This window comes from Notamacropus eugenii, chromosome 4 (genome assembly GCF_028372415.1).
Source record: "Notamacropus eugenii isolate mMacEug1 chromosome 4, mMacEug1.pri_v2, whole genome shotgun sequence".
In the NCBI taxonomy this organism is placed as follows: domain Eukaryota; kingdom Metazoa; phylum Chordata; class Mammalia; order Diprotodontia; family Macropodidae; genus Notamacropus; species Notamacropus eugenii.
The window spans coordinates 467,799,858-467,817,400 of record NC_092875.1 but is presented as its reverse complement, the minus strand read 5'-3'; the positions used below and the strand labels follow the sequence as shown (position 1 = coordinate 467,817,400).

Genomic DNA, 17,543 nt, shown 5'->3' with positions numbered 1-17,543 from the left:
ACAAATATTTTAGTGTGCAATGTCATAGGATCATTCAATCTGAAGGTGACCTCTGGCCGTCTCATACCACTCCCTCATTTTACAGATAAGAGAAGGAAAGCAATTTCATCTCTACATTTGTAGGGTCTCAGAGGTCACTTAGTCTAGGCTCCCTAATTTTACAGTTGAAACTGAGCTGCAGAAAATTAAGTAACTTGACCACAATCACACAAAGAGTAAGACATACACCAAGAAGTGGAATTCGAACCCAGGTCTGACTCAAGAGCCAGTGCTTTTGATTGTATTTAATAATAGCCTCAAAATCAAAACTGCTTACAGGTTAGAGGAATTCTGTCCTCTCCTCCAAATGATGCAATAAAATCCTGTTTTAGGCATTTAATAAATGATCTTAAAAGCAAAAAGGGCTACTTGTACTTCAATGTTCTAGACTCTTTTTAATAATAAATTACAACTCTTATCTCTAAAGTCCATATTTTCAAAGCATCCTTCATTTCTACTTCAAGTGGTAAATGTCTCCCATCTCTCACCCCCACCTTCAGTGTCCCAGTATGGTAATATCAGAGGCTCACCTGACCATGCGGCAGCGATGTTCTGTCAGCCTGTCATAAGCATCATCCAGGTTTCGGACATTTTGGGGGCTCCAAAGCCGCTCTGCTACAGCACTTGCTCGAGGCCTACAATATACATCCCCAAGCAAATTAGCCACTTAATGCTTCTAAATAAGGCAGGTTTAAGTCAAATGATCCATACTACAGACATAGTACCATTCCTACATCAACATGAACACCTCTGTTATCTTAGGTAACTTTAATCTTTTAAACTTGCATTAGACTACATCTAGACTTAACTACTTAAACCAACTGGCACTGAAGTTATCCCATACCATAATCTTGGAGAGAGATTAGTGTCATCCACGTATTCTCCCCACAGGGCAGCTGTTCCACCAAGTACAAGGTTTTTCTGTTTTTCAGTCCCTGAAACGGTTAAGACACAAGTTGCAAGTAAGATATGTACCGCCTAAGGTACAAGGGTACAGAAAGCCTTACTACTTAAATGTGTCACTGACCTTGGTCAATATTTGGTCTGCTCTGCTTTCATTGTCCATTAAAAATAGAAAAACTTAGCCCTGTCTTGTCTACTTGGAAGGCATGTAGGAGAGAGCATGTATTCCTTGGAGTCCAAAAGAACCATATTAATTTCTGGGGTGGTGTAGAACATGGCCCAGCTTGTTGTGGGGAGGGGTCATATCCATGTCATGATGTAACACTGGAATAGGACTTTAGTGGAAATTAATGTCTTTAAAACAGTTACAAACTAGTATCAATATCTGACATTTCCATGGTGCTTTAAGGTTTGCCAAGCACTTTTATAAATTATTTCGTTTGTTGCTAATAATCCTTGTGAGATAGGTGCTAGTCTTACCCCATTTTACAGTGGAGGAAACTGAATCTCATGTGAAGTGACTCAAATCCAGATCTTCCTGACTCCCTCCCCATGACACCACACTACCTCCTCTAAGTAGGCTGTGGCAGTAGTAGGCTGAGTGAGTTTTTTTGGTTTTTGTTTCAAGACAAAGTCTCCCGTCTTGGCCAGGCTGGAAGTACACTGGCTACTCACAGCCTGATCCCACTACTGATCACTCTGATTTTCCTTGGGCAGCCTGCAATGCTGCTCCCCATTCCTGGAAGCTCATCATCATGTTAATGCTAGATTTAGCACCTGGTAGATACCTGGCCAACTTAGTTCACTATAGCTCAGAACTTAAGAGCTCAAGTGATCTTACCAGCCTCAGACTCCCTAGTAGCACCATGGACAGCTCAAGTCAATTTGAAAAGATCTACAATAGAAGTCAAAAATCTAGGGTATAAAACACTAGAAGGGCCTGAGGAAAGGCAAGGGTCTCAATAAGCATTAGCTCATGAAGACATATCCCAAAAGACTGAGGGCCAGTGAAGATGTCTGTGTAAATGGATAGGTACTACATAGGTACAAACTGGAGAAATGCATTTTTCTAGCTCCTTTGAAAAGGCACTTTACATAATACACATATTATATTCCTAAACCAGGCAGCCTTATGATTTCTTTTTCTGCTAGGTCAAAAATACAGCCAAGTCAGTGAAAATCCAACAGACAAAATCCAAAGATTCAACAAACGTGTATTAAGCACCTACTACTACTATGTACTAGGCGCTGGGGCTACAAAGACAAGCTATAAAAACAGTTCTTGCAATCAGGCATCAGGCTTACATTGTACCAGTGGGATATAGGTAATTAATAATAAAGAATAATAATGATAGCCAACATTGACATAGAGCTTACAATGTGCCACACACTGTATTAAGCACTTAGCATGTTCATCCTTTGTTGCCAAAGAAGACCATGCCATCGGAGAAATAATGACATGACTTGCACTTGACTTTGTTTTGAGTGAGGGAGGGCTGTGCAGGTCACCAGCCTCACTTCTCCACAGCCATTCGAATCCAGTGACCAGATATTCATCAGGATGACTGGAGATGACCCAGGATGAGGCAATTGGGGTTAAGTGACTTGCCCAAGATCACACAGCTAGTGAATGTTCAAGTGTCTGAGGTGAGATTTGAACTCAGGTCCTCCTGACTCCTGCACTGGTGCTCTGCCACTACACCACCTAGCTGCCCCTACTAAGCACTTTAGAGTTATAATTAAGGAAGGTACTATTATTATCCCCATTTCACAGATGAGGAAACTGAGGCAAATGGGGGTTAAATGATTTGCCCAGGGTCACACAGCTAGCAAGTATGTGAAGCCAACTTTTTATTTCAAGTCTTCCTGATTCCAGGCCTGGCATTGTGCCACCTCACACAGTAATTTCTGGAAAGAGGGTATTCACAACTGGGAGTATCAGTTCCAGCTTTATTTAGGACATACGTGAGCTGTTTGGGAGGACATCCCACAAAGCTTATATAAAAGCAGTGATGGAAGATGACATGTCTTAAAGAGGGAGCAGTAAGAAGACCAATTTGAAACAAAGTACAAACAGGTGGGAACCAGATTGTGGAGGCTAAGGCATAGGGAGCCACTGAAAACGTTTGAGAAGGGGAGTGCCATGATGTGATCCACATTTTAGGAACATAGTTTTTGCAACTTTGTGTGTGGTTATAAGAGGAGAGGAGAGGAGAGGGGACAGATGTGAGATGTTATAGATGTAACTTAGGACTGCTAAACTATTTTCTACTTCTTGTGCCTCAAAAAAACAATATAATTTAAAAAATCACCTTACATATATCACACTTACCAACAAAATTAAGGGGTTCCACAGAATAGTATTTTTTCCAATCTTGTCCATAAGTAATATAGTCTAAGTACCAAGGAGCTGCAAGGACTGTAGCATACCCAGCCGCTGTAACTTTCTGTAGCTCCTCACGATAAAAAGACTCGATCCATACTTCAACTATAGTGTCATTCTTAAGCTGGAAAGATTACAGTATACATTAATGGAATAAGTAAATACAAAGGAATTAAAAAATCACTGACAGTAGCCAAAAATTCAAACTAATAGCTTTAAATTTTCCTTAAAATGCAGGTTACCCCAAAGATCTTGGTGTAGTTAGGCTTTTTAAAAAATATTTTTTCCCTAATTACATGTAAAAACTATTTTAAACATTTTTTTAAAAGCTGAGTTCCAAATTCTCTCTTTCTCTCTCTCCCTTCCCTGAAATAAGTAAATTGACATAGGTGTTATACATGGGCAGTCATTCAAAATATGCAAGCTTGAAACTGCACTAAGACTTTTGGGGCACTGTGTGAGTGTGTTTGTGTGTGTGTGTGTATACACTTATATACATCTATCCTTATTAATTAATCAACAATTAAACAATCATTATTAAACACCTACTGTATGCACTGCACTATATTCAGCTCTGAGCCAGTCCCCTCTGTCATCCCCAAAGTTAATGCCTACTTTCCTAGTTCTAGGCTTTAACATTAGGAACTCAGCATGTGCTTGATGACATGGGCATTAAGGACTCAGGGCTGAGTTCTGTTCCCACCTCCACCATTTATCTTCCAGCAGGGGCTGAAGGTGTCATCACTGTGATAAAAGGTAGATTTGCTAAAAAGCCAATGGCCTCTAGGAGAGCAATACAGAATACTGATGACATTCTATTTTGGTGTTTTGTACCTACTGAAAGGCACAGATCCAAAGAAAAAAGAGGCACAAGCTTAAATAAACAACTTTGAAAGAAACAAATTTCCTTGTTAGGCTGTATAAATCATAAGCAAAAATGTTCTGAATCTTCCCCACGATGACAAAATTGAGTATTTCCCCTTTTGTTGTGTCTCCTTCCTCCCCTGAGTTTCCCACCAGAAAAAAAATGCTAGGTACTGCCTACTTCAACTTAACAGTCAACCAACACTAAAGGCTTTATAATGGAGGCAGGAGGACAGGAAATGGAGCCTTCAGTGACTTCCTAGGGACACATGATTCTGCCAGTGCGGATACTTCCTTTCCTAAGGCAGATCACAACCCCTCCATATCTTAGTAGAGCTGCAGTGGGCAAAATGGTCATCATCCTACTGTCAGTTTGGTGATGACCCAGAGATAAAATACAGATTCCTTATCTTGGTATTTTGAGATCCTTTGCAATCTGGCTCATGCATTGAAAGACTTCTTTTAGTCAAGCAATAAGCAATTACTACGTGTCTACCATGTTGCAGACACTGTGCTGGGCACCAAGGGTACAGAGTAGACTGAGCTAGCACGTGCCTTCTACATTCAGCATGAGTCGACTCTCCTCCCATGCATACATTCTGTGATCTAGGCAAAGTGGACCACTAAAGGTTCCCTGAAGTTCTCCTGTCCTATCCCCGTTCTGTGCACTGCTCAGGCAAACCCCCCTCACCTGGCACACTCCCTCTTCATCTTTACCCTTTCCTTTAAGGTACAGCTTAAGAGCTACATCCTTCAGGAAATCTCCTCTACTCACTTTCAATCAAAAGTAATCTCTCCTTTCTCACACTGTACTTGCCCTTATCACTTGCTGCCTAAATCATATTTATACGTGCACAGGTCTTGTCCCTGTTGTTGGACTGTAAGAGCCTACGCTTTTCATCTTTATATTCCCAGAGCCTTGTTTATAGTTAGGGACAGTGACAGCAATTCTTTTTCATTTCACTAGTATACCTTACAGGTGAGGAAACTCCCTCTCCCAATGCAGATTGGCCCTTTCTTTGCAACTCATAATCTTAAGAGATTTGTGTAGAACTCTAAGGGATTAAATGACTTTTCCAGGGCTAAAGAGCCAGGATTTGAACCCATCCAGCTCTTCTTGGCTTCAAGGATGACTTTCTATCCACTGAACCATCCTGCCTTTCTGCTTATGTTAATACTTATCATGACTTTTTTCAGTCCATCCCAATCACTGCCCTAATTAGAGATAGGGATAGGGATTGTTATTTCTTTGGTGTAAGGAGCTCCCTTTGAGGGAATAACTCTCTCATTGCAGGCTGGCACCTTCTGTGACTCAGAGAATCAACTAGGGGTAATGAGAGGTTAAGTGACTGTCACACAGCCAGTTTATACCAAGAAGTAAAAGCTGAACCTTCATGTTCCTGGCTTTGATGCCAACTCCCTAACCCCTGTCTCTCAACTGCCTGCATGCACACGCACGTGCGCGCACACACACACACACACACACACAATTAATAGAAAAGTAAAAAAGCTGGCAATAAGTAGGACTTGTAATGAAGACCAAAACCCATTTTAAAATGTGGATCTTACCTTTACTCCATTATCAAAAACTTCCTGCCAAACCATGTATCCTTTGTTTGTAGATGAAACGATGTCTATAAGCCTAATATTAAAAAAATGGTTACCAGAGTCATTTTAGGTTATGCTGATTAAGTTTGATAAACATTAAAAACTTGTTTCTTTTCTATTATACATAACAGACATAAGGATCTACTGACGAAATACTCATGATTTCCAAGTCTCTGTCTTTACCCTCCATTTCTCATCACAGCCCTGGGGATCATATTTCCAGCTGCCTGGTGGACAGTCCCACCTTAATATTCCACTGGAGCCTCAAATTTGAAGTGTCTACACTCTTGAAATCATCATCCCCTCCACCACCATGCCCGTCACAATAAGGGGGTCTCTAGCACTTGAGGATCTAGAGGGCCATATATGCCCTCAAGGCTGCAGGTTTCCAACCCCTGAATTGGTTGCCAAATCATATTGATTCTTTCTCTGCAATGTCTCTCCAATTGGATGGTCCAGTTCAAACATGACGGTTCCACTAATGTAGCTAACAAAAACAGGTCAAGAGAGAATGCCAAAAGATGCGTCTTCCTTTCAGTTTCAGGATGATCTGACTCAACTAGTTCTCACATCAAGCTTCCTTCAAGTCCATTTTCCTCTCAACTGCTTTTTTTCTCTTCTGTAAAGTCAAACTGTGTGTATCTTCTATAACATTTAATAAATGTGTTTATACTCTAAAAAGATCTTCATTGGGGAAAAAAGATTAAATATTTACTGGCTGAGGTAGTTTTTTATTTTTATTTTTTTGCTTTTTGTGGCAACTTTTATATTGGTTAAACTTCTCTAAGAGCAAACATTTACTTTAAGGTTTGCTTAAGTTCCTTAGAAAGGGTATCACATTTTATCCTCACAACAGTCCTGGGAGGTAAATTCATTTTACAAATGAGGAAACTGAGGCAAATAGTGGTTAAGTGACCAGCCCAATTTCCCAGAGCTAGTAAATGTCTAAGGTCAGATTTGAACTCAAGTCTTCTTGACTCCAGGCCAAGAGCTCTGTCCACTGAATCATGTACTGGCTTTGGCTTCACTTCTGCAAATACTTTCGTGTTTCCATGTTTTCTATTTTTAAGTTTTGGCCGCTTGTTTAAATACATAAGGAGAGAGATGCTAAAATTACATTCTTTTTTGTCTTCTACCACAGTACTTATCTTGAAACTTGTCTTAGGCAGGTGGATAGGCTGCCCACAGGCAGCTGACCTGAGTGGCTTCCACACCTTACTACCTTCCTGTTTCAGATACAGTCAGTGGCATGGTTTGGGTTTTGGGATCCTTTCGGGCTATTCAGTCCTTGCCAACAACCTTTACAATCGAATAACCGCTCACTTCTGTGTAGTACTTTGAGGTTTGCCAAGCACTTTCCACACATTATCTCAAGAGAAAGTGGGGAGGCTTCCCAGCCGTCTCCCAGCCTCCGGCCTCTGGACCATCTCTGCCAGCCTCTTGCTGCTGCTGCTCTTTCCCTGGAGCAGTGTTTTTTTCCTACATTTAATTTTTATTTTATTTTTTTCTCAATGGCATGTTAACAAAAATTTTTTACATTCTTTTTTAAAAATTTGAGTTCCAAATTCTTTCCTTCTTCTCCCCTCTCCTTGAGAAAGCAAGCAATTGGAAATAGATTATACATGTACAGTCAAGCCTTGTAGCCATATTTCAGTAAGGCTAAGATTCAGGCGCTCCATGGAGCCCACACATAGTACCAAAAGTGAAATGATTATTTGTAGATAATCAAAGAAGAACAGGATTCTCAGCCCTGTCGGTCTTCCCTTTATGCCTTTTTATCCCCAGACTGAGGACACCATTTCACTTTACCTGTGTCTTCACCGAGTGGGCAGTTTTTGGTAATAGTTCTCTCTGGACTTAGCTAGGCTGTTCTGAAGGGATAAATTAAAACCATGGGAATGGATGAGATCATGGAGAGAGAGCTTCTCAGCTTCCTAACTTCACCAACCTCAGATTTCCTTGTAATCCACTAACAAAGCCCATAACTGGTGCTCCCTCATTGGTGAGCACCTCCTGAGAATTTTACAAAATGTATGGTTGAAACCAAAAGGGAGATTAGGCATTCAAATAACTCACCTCTGAATATAGTAAGATTCAAGTTTCCTGTAATCTTGACCAAAGCCTTGTTGCTGCATGAATTGTGTCACATCTGGGTTTGACTCCCTTAAAATAAAAAGTGAATTTAATGTGGCCCTCCTATTTAAAGGAGAAAAAGACATTTTCCTACATGGACATCACCATGAATTTTGTTTTTTGAAGTGTCACTTCAAACATTGCAAATACATCTATAAATATTCATCATGACTGCCTCTACTAGCACGTTACAGACTTAAAACTGTAAAATAAAATTGTGCAAAGTAAAATTGTCCTCAAATTTTTCCTTGGTTCGTTATTGTCTCTTTTTAATGTTTTTCCTTAAAGATGACCCTCCCCACTCCTCCTCAAATCCAAGGTAATTTCAAAGGCATTAGAAACAACTCCACAAAACTTTAATTTGTTTCACTGAAGTAATTCTATGATCTTTCATTAGCTAACAAAGATTCACTTAACAAAATATGTACAAGAGAAAAAAGTTCAATAGGGGACAGAGAAATAGATATACTCTTTAAAACAAACTATCTAATAAGAGTCTCAAAGATAATCCCTTTTTTCTTTGCTTTAAAAAATTTTTTATGCTTTTAAAATTTAGTTCATATTTAAAAAAAAGAAAATTCTTATTCAAAAATTCAATTTAAAACCTATTCACTGCCTCTGATGTCTGGTACTGGTGGTGATACAAGTGAAAAGAAGAAATCAAACAGTTTCTTTGCTTAATTTTTCAGCATCTTGAATCTGCTTTGTAAGCTGCCCCTCAGCCCACAGAATCAGAATGCATATTCTAGAATAGGATGCACCTTCTGGAGTTGGGGTGGAGGGATTCTTTGGAGAACTCAGATTACTCAAAACCTGTTTTCACAATGCTGAGCCTCTCATAACTGCATTGAGGACAGTAGTTTAGAAAATGAAGTTCATTTTAAAGAAGTCATACCAACAATCGAAGTCTACTTCATCTCCTCCCAAATGAATGTAGTCTTCTGGAAACACTCTGCTAATTTCTTTGAAAAAGTTCGACATGAACGTATAGGTTGAACTCAAAATCGGATTCACAGGCCCAAAAGAATCAGTCTTCTCTGACCGTTTATAACAAGGAGTCAGCAGGTCTTTCTGACCTACAATCAAAGAATTGAGACAATCTCTTAAATGAGGCTTTTCATTCAAGGGAAGGAGCTGTATTCTTTCTTTAAGAGTGTAGTGGCTTCAGTTTCTAGTGTTTTGTTCAGCTCCAGGCATCACAGTTCAAGAAAGATACTGATGAAGTGGACCACACTCAGGGGAGTGCAACCAGGATGATGAAGGAGTTGAAGCCCATGTCCTATAAAGAGCATTAAAAAAAGGAAGAGAACAGAGGAGAACCAGGGGTGCCATCAAGTTGAAAGAGCCTTTATTAAACACGTGCTATGTGCTAGGCCCTATGCAGGCTGGGGGAGACACACATAGAAAAGGGAGTCAGTGCCTGCCTTCAAGGCTCTTGGAATTCCACTAGAGGAATATGAGAAATACAAAATAAATACCAAGTTCTTTTGAGGAGAGGCGGATTAGGAAAGTCTTCTTAAAGTATGTGATATTGGAACGGAGCCTTAAAGTAGGCACATGGCTCCAGCTTATGAGGAGGCCCTGAGGCAGAAGACGATGGAATGTGGGAGACAGCACATGGTGAAGGAGGAGGAATAATGAATAATCAACTCGAAAAGACGTCTAAGGCCAGATTTGGAAGCTGAAATTTATTCATTAAAGGGTTAAGATTTGAAAGGAAGTAAGGAAGACAAATCTGATCATGGCAGGCACCTTAGTGATCTTTTGGAACTCTCTAACCAAGGGCTGAACAAATACAGCTTGGTTTTTTTAAAGAAACTACATCTTATTAGAAATGAACAAAATGAGAGATTAGAAAATTAACTATACAATTAAAAATAATTAAACATTAGGGGACTATAAAATTATAAAATGACTTAAAAGGTCAAAGTGCTATTTCTCTGAAGCCATGAAAAATGCACATTTGTTACCTTTTCCCCAGGATTCCGTATGACCTGGAGTATCAAACTCCGGGATAACTCTGATTCCTCGTAGTCGAGCGTATTCAATCACAACTTTGACATCAGTGTACGTATAAATAAGGGCAGGAGAATAGGCTCCCTGCAGAAGTGAGATGTATTCAAGTTAAAATCCATAAAGTTGCTTCAAATGGCCTATTTTTCAGTGATCCAATTTTTACTCTTCTTGTTATTTAATATTTCATTTTCCCCAATTATATGTAAAAACAATTTATAGCATTAGTTTTTTTTTAACTGCTGAGTTCCAAATTCTTTTCTGCCCTCCCCTCTTTGAGAAAGGCAAGCAATTTGAGAGACTCCAATTTTTACTTCAAAAAGGTAACAAATAATTTTATTTTTTCTAATAACTCAACATGCTAGATCAGAGGCTCCCCAACTTATTTGGCCTACCACCCCCTTTTCAAAAAAAAAATTAGTGCCTCCCTAGAAGTCTTTAACCCTTTAATAGTTTTTTTTTTTGAAATTTACATCATCTCAAAAAAATATAAAATGTATTTTTTAAAAATGACATAACTTAAATTTAATAATTTATTATAAATTTGTGGGGTTTTTCCTGCATTGAAAATTTGATGATGCAATATGACATCATGTAACCACATAGTATTACATTGTAAATAAGCCATTTCACCCACAGATTCCTGCCAATGCATCCTGGACTTCCCAGTGATGCTCAGAATGATCACCTGCCAAAACTCGCTTGTTAAGACCTATCAGCAGACTTGACCCCTGATTAGTTACAATTTGCAATTTAGGTATTTATTTGGAAAATAATGTAATCACTATGACTTTAACTCTGTTACACAACAGATGAAACATGTACAAATAGTTTTTCAAAATTTTCTTCTCTTCTTTTCTAATGCTTCCACCACCCCCTTATTTTTCTTCAACACCCCCCAATTGCACCTGAGGCTACTGCTGCCCCCCTGAATCATTCCAGCACCCCCCCAGGGCAGTGGTATTGCCCATTTTGGGAAGTCTGTGTATTAGTCCTCTGACAATTAGATTCTTTATTTTAAAATACATATTGCAAAAGGTGACAGAAGAAGAAGGATCTGCTATGAGAATTTCTTCTAAATCACGTCACTGTCTTTTCACTAAATTTTAGACAGTTTTTTAAAATATCTCAGCTTACCCCTACTATCCAGAAAGCAAAGTGAAAGATTTAAATGTCCTTGTTCACAAATAACTGTCTTTTAAAATCTGATTCTTTAAGGATGACCTTATCATACTTCCCCAAGTTAATTCCTAATCAGAACACAACTTAGCACTCTACCTCCAAAGAATTAACTTGTGCTTGTTGAAAAAAGTAAAATCAGCAAAAATCTACATTCTCTCTCACTGGACTTCCTCAATGGAGAATGAGACCTTGTCTAGTCCTGTTAAACAGCCTCTGCTGGAGTGTGCAATGCTGAGCACTCCTGGCTAGACCAGGTCCGCAGAATTTGCAGACTTCTGTCTCCCTATGCCAACTGGGGCTAGAAAATTATTTGATTTTTGCTTGGATTTCCCCCATCAGGCATTGTCTGGTATTTTTTCTAGACCTGTTTTGGGAAATTTTAGCAGGGAGCTTGCCGTTTTTCTTTCTGACATTCTGTCATTTTGGCTCTACCTTCCTGATCACTTCTATTTCCTTCTCTTAGAGGAAGAAGGAATATTTCTTAGAGTGACAGCTCTGGTTCCAGAAATCCCCTACCTAAGATAGACTAGTCAAGTCCTAAGATGATGCATTTCAAAGTGTGGTAACTTGCTATCTCTTAAAGTAACGTGATTACCTGTCAATGGTAAACTTTTATTTATAGGACTGATTTCTGTTATTCATAAATAGTTCTGGTTGTTAAATTAATTAAAAGTTTTATTGTATTTGTATTTTCCCAGAATTTATTCAAAATAAAAGCTGATTTTATAAGTTTCAAATAATAAATACCTAATGCTACAATCTAATAAAAACAAATGGAAAGTAGCTGTACTTTAAGCTGTGAATTTATACACAAAAGGGATCATTCAAGATTCTAGTTCATTAGCATACTATATTAAAGAGCTTTGTAGAGAGAATATTTGTATAAATTACTCACTTCTCTGCTTAAGTCTGGATAAGTCCAACTCTGATATGGGAAAGAATGGTCATCCACTATATGCCAATGCAGAACATTAAATTTATTAAATGCCATGGCATCCTGTAAGGGAATAGATTCAAAATTATTCTTTGTACATGTCAGGCAGCATCTAGAAAGCACTGTGAAAGATTTCTCCCTGTGTTTCTGTGACTTCCATATATGTATTCTTTTAGGGAAAACACTTATTAACTTTGTGACCCTGGGCAAGTTAATTCACCCCATTTGCCTCAGTTTCATCACCTGAAGAAAAAAATTGCAAACCACTCTAGTATCTTTGCAAGAAAATCCCAAGTAGAGTCACAAAGGGTCAGATATGACTGAAAAACACCTAAACAATACAAAAGGAAGAAAGGTGTGGAGGACACAAAACACTGTTTCCCCAATTAAGTTTACATAGATGATATTACCACCACCACCTCCACTACTGTATAAAGTTCTTCACTGCACTAGATAGGGATCTCTGTCCTTTGAACACAAGAAAACACTTACATAAACTTCAATAAGACTGGGAAGTGGGAGGAGGAAGAAGGACAGAAAAGCTCTCCCCTCAAACTCAGAAAGTTCTATGTGGGGATGAGGCAAAGCCAAGTATCATGACTCAGCAGAGAGATGCAAACTCAGGGACATTTTAAAAGAAAACCTTAAAGGAAAAGAAAGGCCAGAATCTTTCTAAGTCACTTTTGGTGAAAAAGAACAAAAAAAAAATTCTCAGTGTAAAATAACATGACTCTCCAATTTCTTCTGGGCCTTCGTGGGCACATAACGGAGGATAAAGAAATCAGTGAGAATTGTCAAGATGCCTTTAAAGCAGGACAAAGCCTAAGCAACACTAAGGGGAATTAGGTACAGGAGTCCTCAAACTAAGGAAGGCTGGGCACTGATGTTCCTATGTGTCCCTTACTCTGCTAAATGAAGGTTACTCCTCCATAGAGCCCACATAGAACAATGTAATACTGTGGAAGAGGGACAAACTGGGAGTAAGAGGACCCATGCTCAAATCCTACCTCTACTGCCTATGTGACCTTGTGATTTGACCTTGGGCAAATCATAACCTCCCAAGCCTCAGTTCTTTCTCTCTATAATGATAAGAGTTGGACTAAAGGCCTCTAAGGTTCCTTTTAGCTCTAAATCTATGACCTTTGAATATAATGCTCTAGTTAAGCTATAGGAACTTGATAATCAAGTGGTCTATAGTATAAAATCTTTCTGCAGGGACAGTGCACTACAGTGGAAAGAGCTCAGGATTTGGAGTCTAACACCAGCTCTTTGACCAGAGGCAAGTTCTTTTTCTCTAAGCCTCTGTTTCTTCATCTGTAAAATGGGGAATCCTTATACAACCTAGCTCTCACAAGGTTGGTATTAGGAAAAACACTGTAAACCTTGGAGAGCCGTAGAAATTTGAGCTATTACAAACGTGAGCTATAGTACCTTGGTATAGTTTAAGAAGGAGAACAAGACAGTAACTTACCAGGGTGTTAAGAATAGTCTTCAATGGCAGAAAGTGTCTGGACGTGTCGATTAAAACTCCTCTAAAACCAAACCTTGGCGAGTCAGTCACCTCTGACTGGTTGACTATATACTATGAATAATTTAAAAAAATTCATAGAATCAAAAAAGTTTTTCCCCTCAACTTGAGCTAAAAATTGATATTCCTGTGGTAGAAAACAGCACTGACCTGGAGGAGGCTCAAATTCAAGTTTTAACAAAAGTAAACATTTTCTGTCACTGCTTTACATCAACGGTCCTCAATATCTGGTTTGAAAAACTCTTTTAAGGAATCCTTGAGGTCAAAACTATTTTTTTAATAATACTAAGACATTCTGATTTCTAATATAGTAAATATCAATATATATAATCCACATGACAAAAGCTCTTTGGGGAGGTCCTTAATAATTAGTAAGAGCATAAAGGAATTCTGAGACCAAAGAGACTGAATCACTGCAAACCAATGCATTCGATAAACACTGGGAAAATGAGGCATCCAAATGTCAATACATCTAATAACTCTCTTCAGGAATGTTCTTTCTTTACTGACAATTTATTAACAAACACAAACATTTCAATAAACAAGGAAAAAGAAAAGACTATTCTTATATAAGAAACAGTGAACTGTGACGTATAATTTGTTTTTTTAAGAAACATATATATAAGTAATAATATAACATATATAAGAAATACTATGTATGAGAAATATAATATAGTTATATATTATATAATAGTACAATATTATAATACATAACAATATATGTATATATAGCACTTTCACTGCTACTTTATTAAATTATATATAGGATTTTACACACACACACACACACACACACACACACACACACACACACACACACAGCTAAGGGATGTTTAGGGATCCCCTGAATTTGTTTTTTTGAGTTGCTATATTTTCCAGAAACACTGGACCTAAAGAATTCAGGAGACCCTCAATGTGTGAAGGACAAAGTCCACCCTGAGCTGACATAATTTGTTGTTGCGCCCCAAGCTGTACTCCCTGTGTGTTCTTGGGAGGTAAGACAGGTACCAGCCAGTCTCTGCTAGGCTGGGAAAATGTTTGTGCAGTTGGGGTCCTTTGCAGATAAGTGGAGCCTCCTGTCTTCATAGTCTAGCAGTTCCAAAGGGTAAAGAATGAGGCTTTTGCCATGCCCTTGTTCCTCCCCATGGGGAGTGGTCTTGTGTTTTTTCCCACCTTTGCTGCACTGTTCCTCTTCCCATGTCATACCCCTTGCTGATATCGCTTCCTCCCTTTGTTCTGCTATTATAAAAATGTAAACTTCTATAAGGACTGTGAACTCTTTGAACATGAGTGTGATTTCCACATGCATATTCATTCCTCTTGTAACAAACCTAGTTTTCTTGTAAGTTTTGCCCCACTACTACATCCTTAGGACATCTGTCCAGCAGCTGAAACTTCTTTATATGTTGTCTGCCCCAATTAAAGTGTGAGTCCTTGAAAGCAGAGATGATCACCCCTTTTCCATGTGTTTCCCCTGCATACTTGTCACATAGGAATACTTAATAAGTACTCTTTCATTCATTTATTCAATCTTACTTGGCACTAGTTCAATTTACATATTATAGCCATACTCACAGCCCCATAAACATCTTTGTAAACCAACTGGCTAAAAGTTTCCAAACCTAGAAGAAGGAAAATGCACAGTTTAATAAACATTTAATTATAACACATGATTGCTTAGACAGTATAAGTCACATGGTTCAAATATTAGTCCAAAAGCAGGTAATATAATTTTCTCTACATACACACACACACACACACACACACACACACACACACACACACACACACACACAATACGTATCTAATAAATATGCTTAAGTGTTTGTTTATTTCTAAAAGTTCACAGATCAAGTTAGGGGGAAAATGAACTCTAACCTCTACTGTCTCTGGATTTGGTTTAAAATGACTATGCCAGGGCGCCTAAACCTATACTGCTTTATTAAATCTAAATCTCAGAAGTTATAATTTTATAAATTTTCTCTACCCCTACAAACCCCAAACATAGAGCTAGTCATTATAGCATTCAAGTTCAATACCCTTTTACAGAGGAGAAAACTTGAAGCATAAAGGGCTTAATTTACTTTCTAATGGTCATTCAGGTAATAAGTGCCACAGGTAAGATTTGAACCTTTTGAACTCCAAGAGTGGCACTCTCTCCAGTCTCACCCAGCCTCTGACCAAAGGCTTCCCAGAAGCTCATTAGACTTTTGGAGAACTCTCCCAGGAAGTTTTTTTCCTTAAACTAAGGCGAAATCTACCTCTCTGCAAATTCTATACATTGTTCCATCTGATTCTGCCCTCTGAGTTCAAACAAATGTATGCCCAGTGCCCACTCCCACAGTCCTCCACATCTCCACGGTGTGGTCCCCTATAGCTCCAAATTTACCATCTTATCCCCTGCATGGTATGGGGGCATATTAAAAACTTCCTTTTCGGCTCAACTGAATATTATGAAATAAACAATTCCCCCAAGTCCTTTTCCCTTTAGAAAAGTATATGAAGTAAAAAAAAAAGAAAGCTAAAGCTCCTAAAAATGGATTAAAGTTGATAACCACTCTTAGAAGGAGAAATACTCAATACTTAGTTTTAATCATAACCATCTCCCATTCACTGAAGGGATGAAGGGTACAGCTAGTGGCATGCTGGTATGTGTTTAACAAGTGGCTCTCCAAAAATAATTACTCTGGATATACTTTTACGTTTAATACACGTTATTAACATATTCTCCACCCCTTTCTTATGTCCAGGCAGTCAACAAAATAAATCGGCTTAATTTGTAGGCTTTGTCAATTTCCAAAGTGTAAATGCTTGCACTGAAAATTTCTCCCTGGTATGTTCCATCTAAGGGCAGTACCCTCTTTCTCCATTTCTTAAAAGGATTAGGGGAGGTCTTTGATTACTTCCAGAGGGATCTTGAGGGGAATAGGCAAAGAGGAATGCAGTGGTTTCAGGAAAGAAAGAATATTTATCTATCATTTTATCATATTATGTCATTTTTCCTTGTTCAAAATTCCTGTAAATATTACTTCAAAATGTCTTGTGTTAGAGATATGTCCAAGGTATGACAGGACCCTGTAGGGCTGAATATTTTTCTTCACAAGTAGCATGATGCTTGAATTTAGAATAATATTAAATTGATAAAAATCATTTCTGGCTGACTTGTGCCTAAAACCTAGATTATAACATTAATATTTTTTCTTCAATGGTGGTCCATCTCACAGGGCTACTGTGAAGGATGTGCTTTGTAAGCTGAAAATTTACAATAACAGTACTCTTACTACAATAACTGTATTAGTAATAATATTGTTACTATTTTAAAAGTAGCTTTTAAAATAGTATAAACTTATAACTTGTATAACTTACAAGGGCAGCTAAGTGGCACAGGGGATAGAGTGCTGGGCCTGGAGTCAGAAAGGGTCTTCTTCCTGAATTCATATCTGGCCTCAGACACTTAGTGGCTGTTTGACCCCAGGCAAGCCACTTTACCCTGTTTGCCTTAGTTTCCTCATCTGTAAAATGAGTTGGAGAAGGAAAAGGCAAACCACTCCAGAATCTGGGGTCATGGAAGAGCTGGACATGACTGAAAAAGGATTGAACAACACACTATGGCTTACAATTTATAACAGTAGCTACTAAATAAACAGTATCACTTCTTTATATAGACAGGAGTTACTACTGTTATTCAAGACTTGAAGAAACTGATGCCTCCTCCCAAGTCTCATCTGTAAACTAAACATCACACCAACTAACCTTCAGGTAGTATTTTTTGAGCTCCCTCCCTAGCTTCTTCTTACTATAGACAAGCTCCTTCTTGTTTGTCTATGGTCTCAAACATGGCACCCAGAATTAAACACGATATTCTCAATGTGTTTTAATCAGAGCACAGGACTACTGAACTACGATCTTCTTCCGCTACACCATGCTTCTATTGACAGAGATTCATTCATATTAGA

The 17,543-nt window shown here is 38.5% G+C and overlaps 2 protein-coding genes across 3 annotated transcripts in view; one reads left to right on the top strand and one right to left on the bottom strand.

The window, feature by feature from the left end:
* The window catches only part of GFM2 (GTP dependent ribosome recycling factor mitochondrial 2), a 70,305-nt gene extending 52,835 nt beyond the window's left edge, over nt 1–17,470 (top strand). Inside the window, exon 22 of one of the 2 annotated variants that reach the window (XR_011966509.1) lies at nt 17,253–17,470. The gene's annotated coding sequence lies outside the window, so the exon portion shown is untranslated. Of the gene's footprint in view, nt 1–5,928; nt 6,481–17,252 lie in introns of those variants that run through there. The other variant, XR_011966508.1, reaches the window with a different exon arrangement.
* HEXB (hexosaminidase subunit beta) overlaps nt 1–17,543 on the bottom strand; it is a 28,191-nt gene that overhangs the window by 333 nt on the left and 10,315 nt on the right. The window contains exons 4-13 of the mRNA XM_072606353.1: nt 15,163–15,209; nt 13,531–13,641; nt 12,021–12,122; nt 9,901–10,030; nt 8,826–9,006; nt 7,874–7,960; nt 5,759–5,831; nt 3,275–3,449; nt 884–974; nt 570–674 (exon numbers count right to left, since the gene is read on the bottom strand). Coding sequence (XP_072462454.1) covers nt 570–674; nt 884–974; nt 3,275–3,449; nt 5,759–5,831; nt 7,874–7,960; nt 8,826–9,006; nt 9,901–10,030; nt 12,021–12,122; nt 13,531–13,641; nt 15,163–15,209 — 1,102 coding nt within the window. The remainder of the gene's footprint in view (nt 1–569; nt 675–883; nt 975–3,274; nt 3,450–5,758; nt 5,832–7,873; nt 7,961–8,825; nt 9,007–9,900; nt 10,031–12,020; nt 12,123–13,530; nt 13,642–15,162; nt 15,210–17,543) is intronic.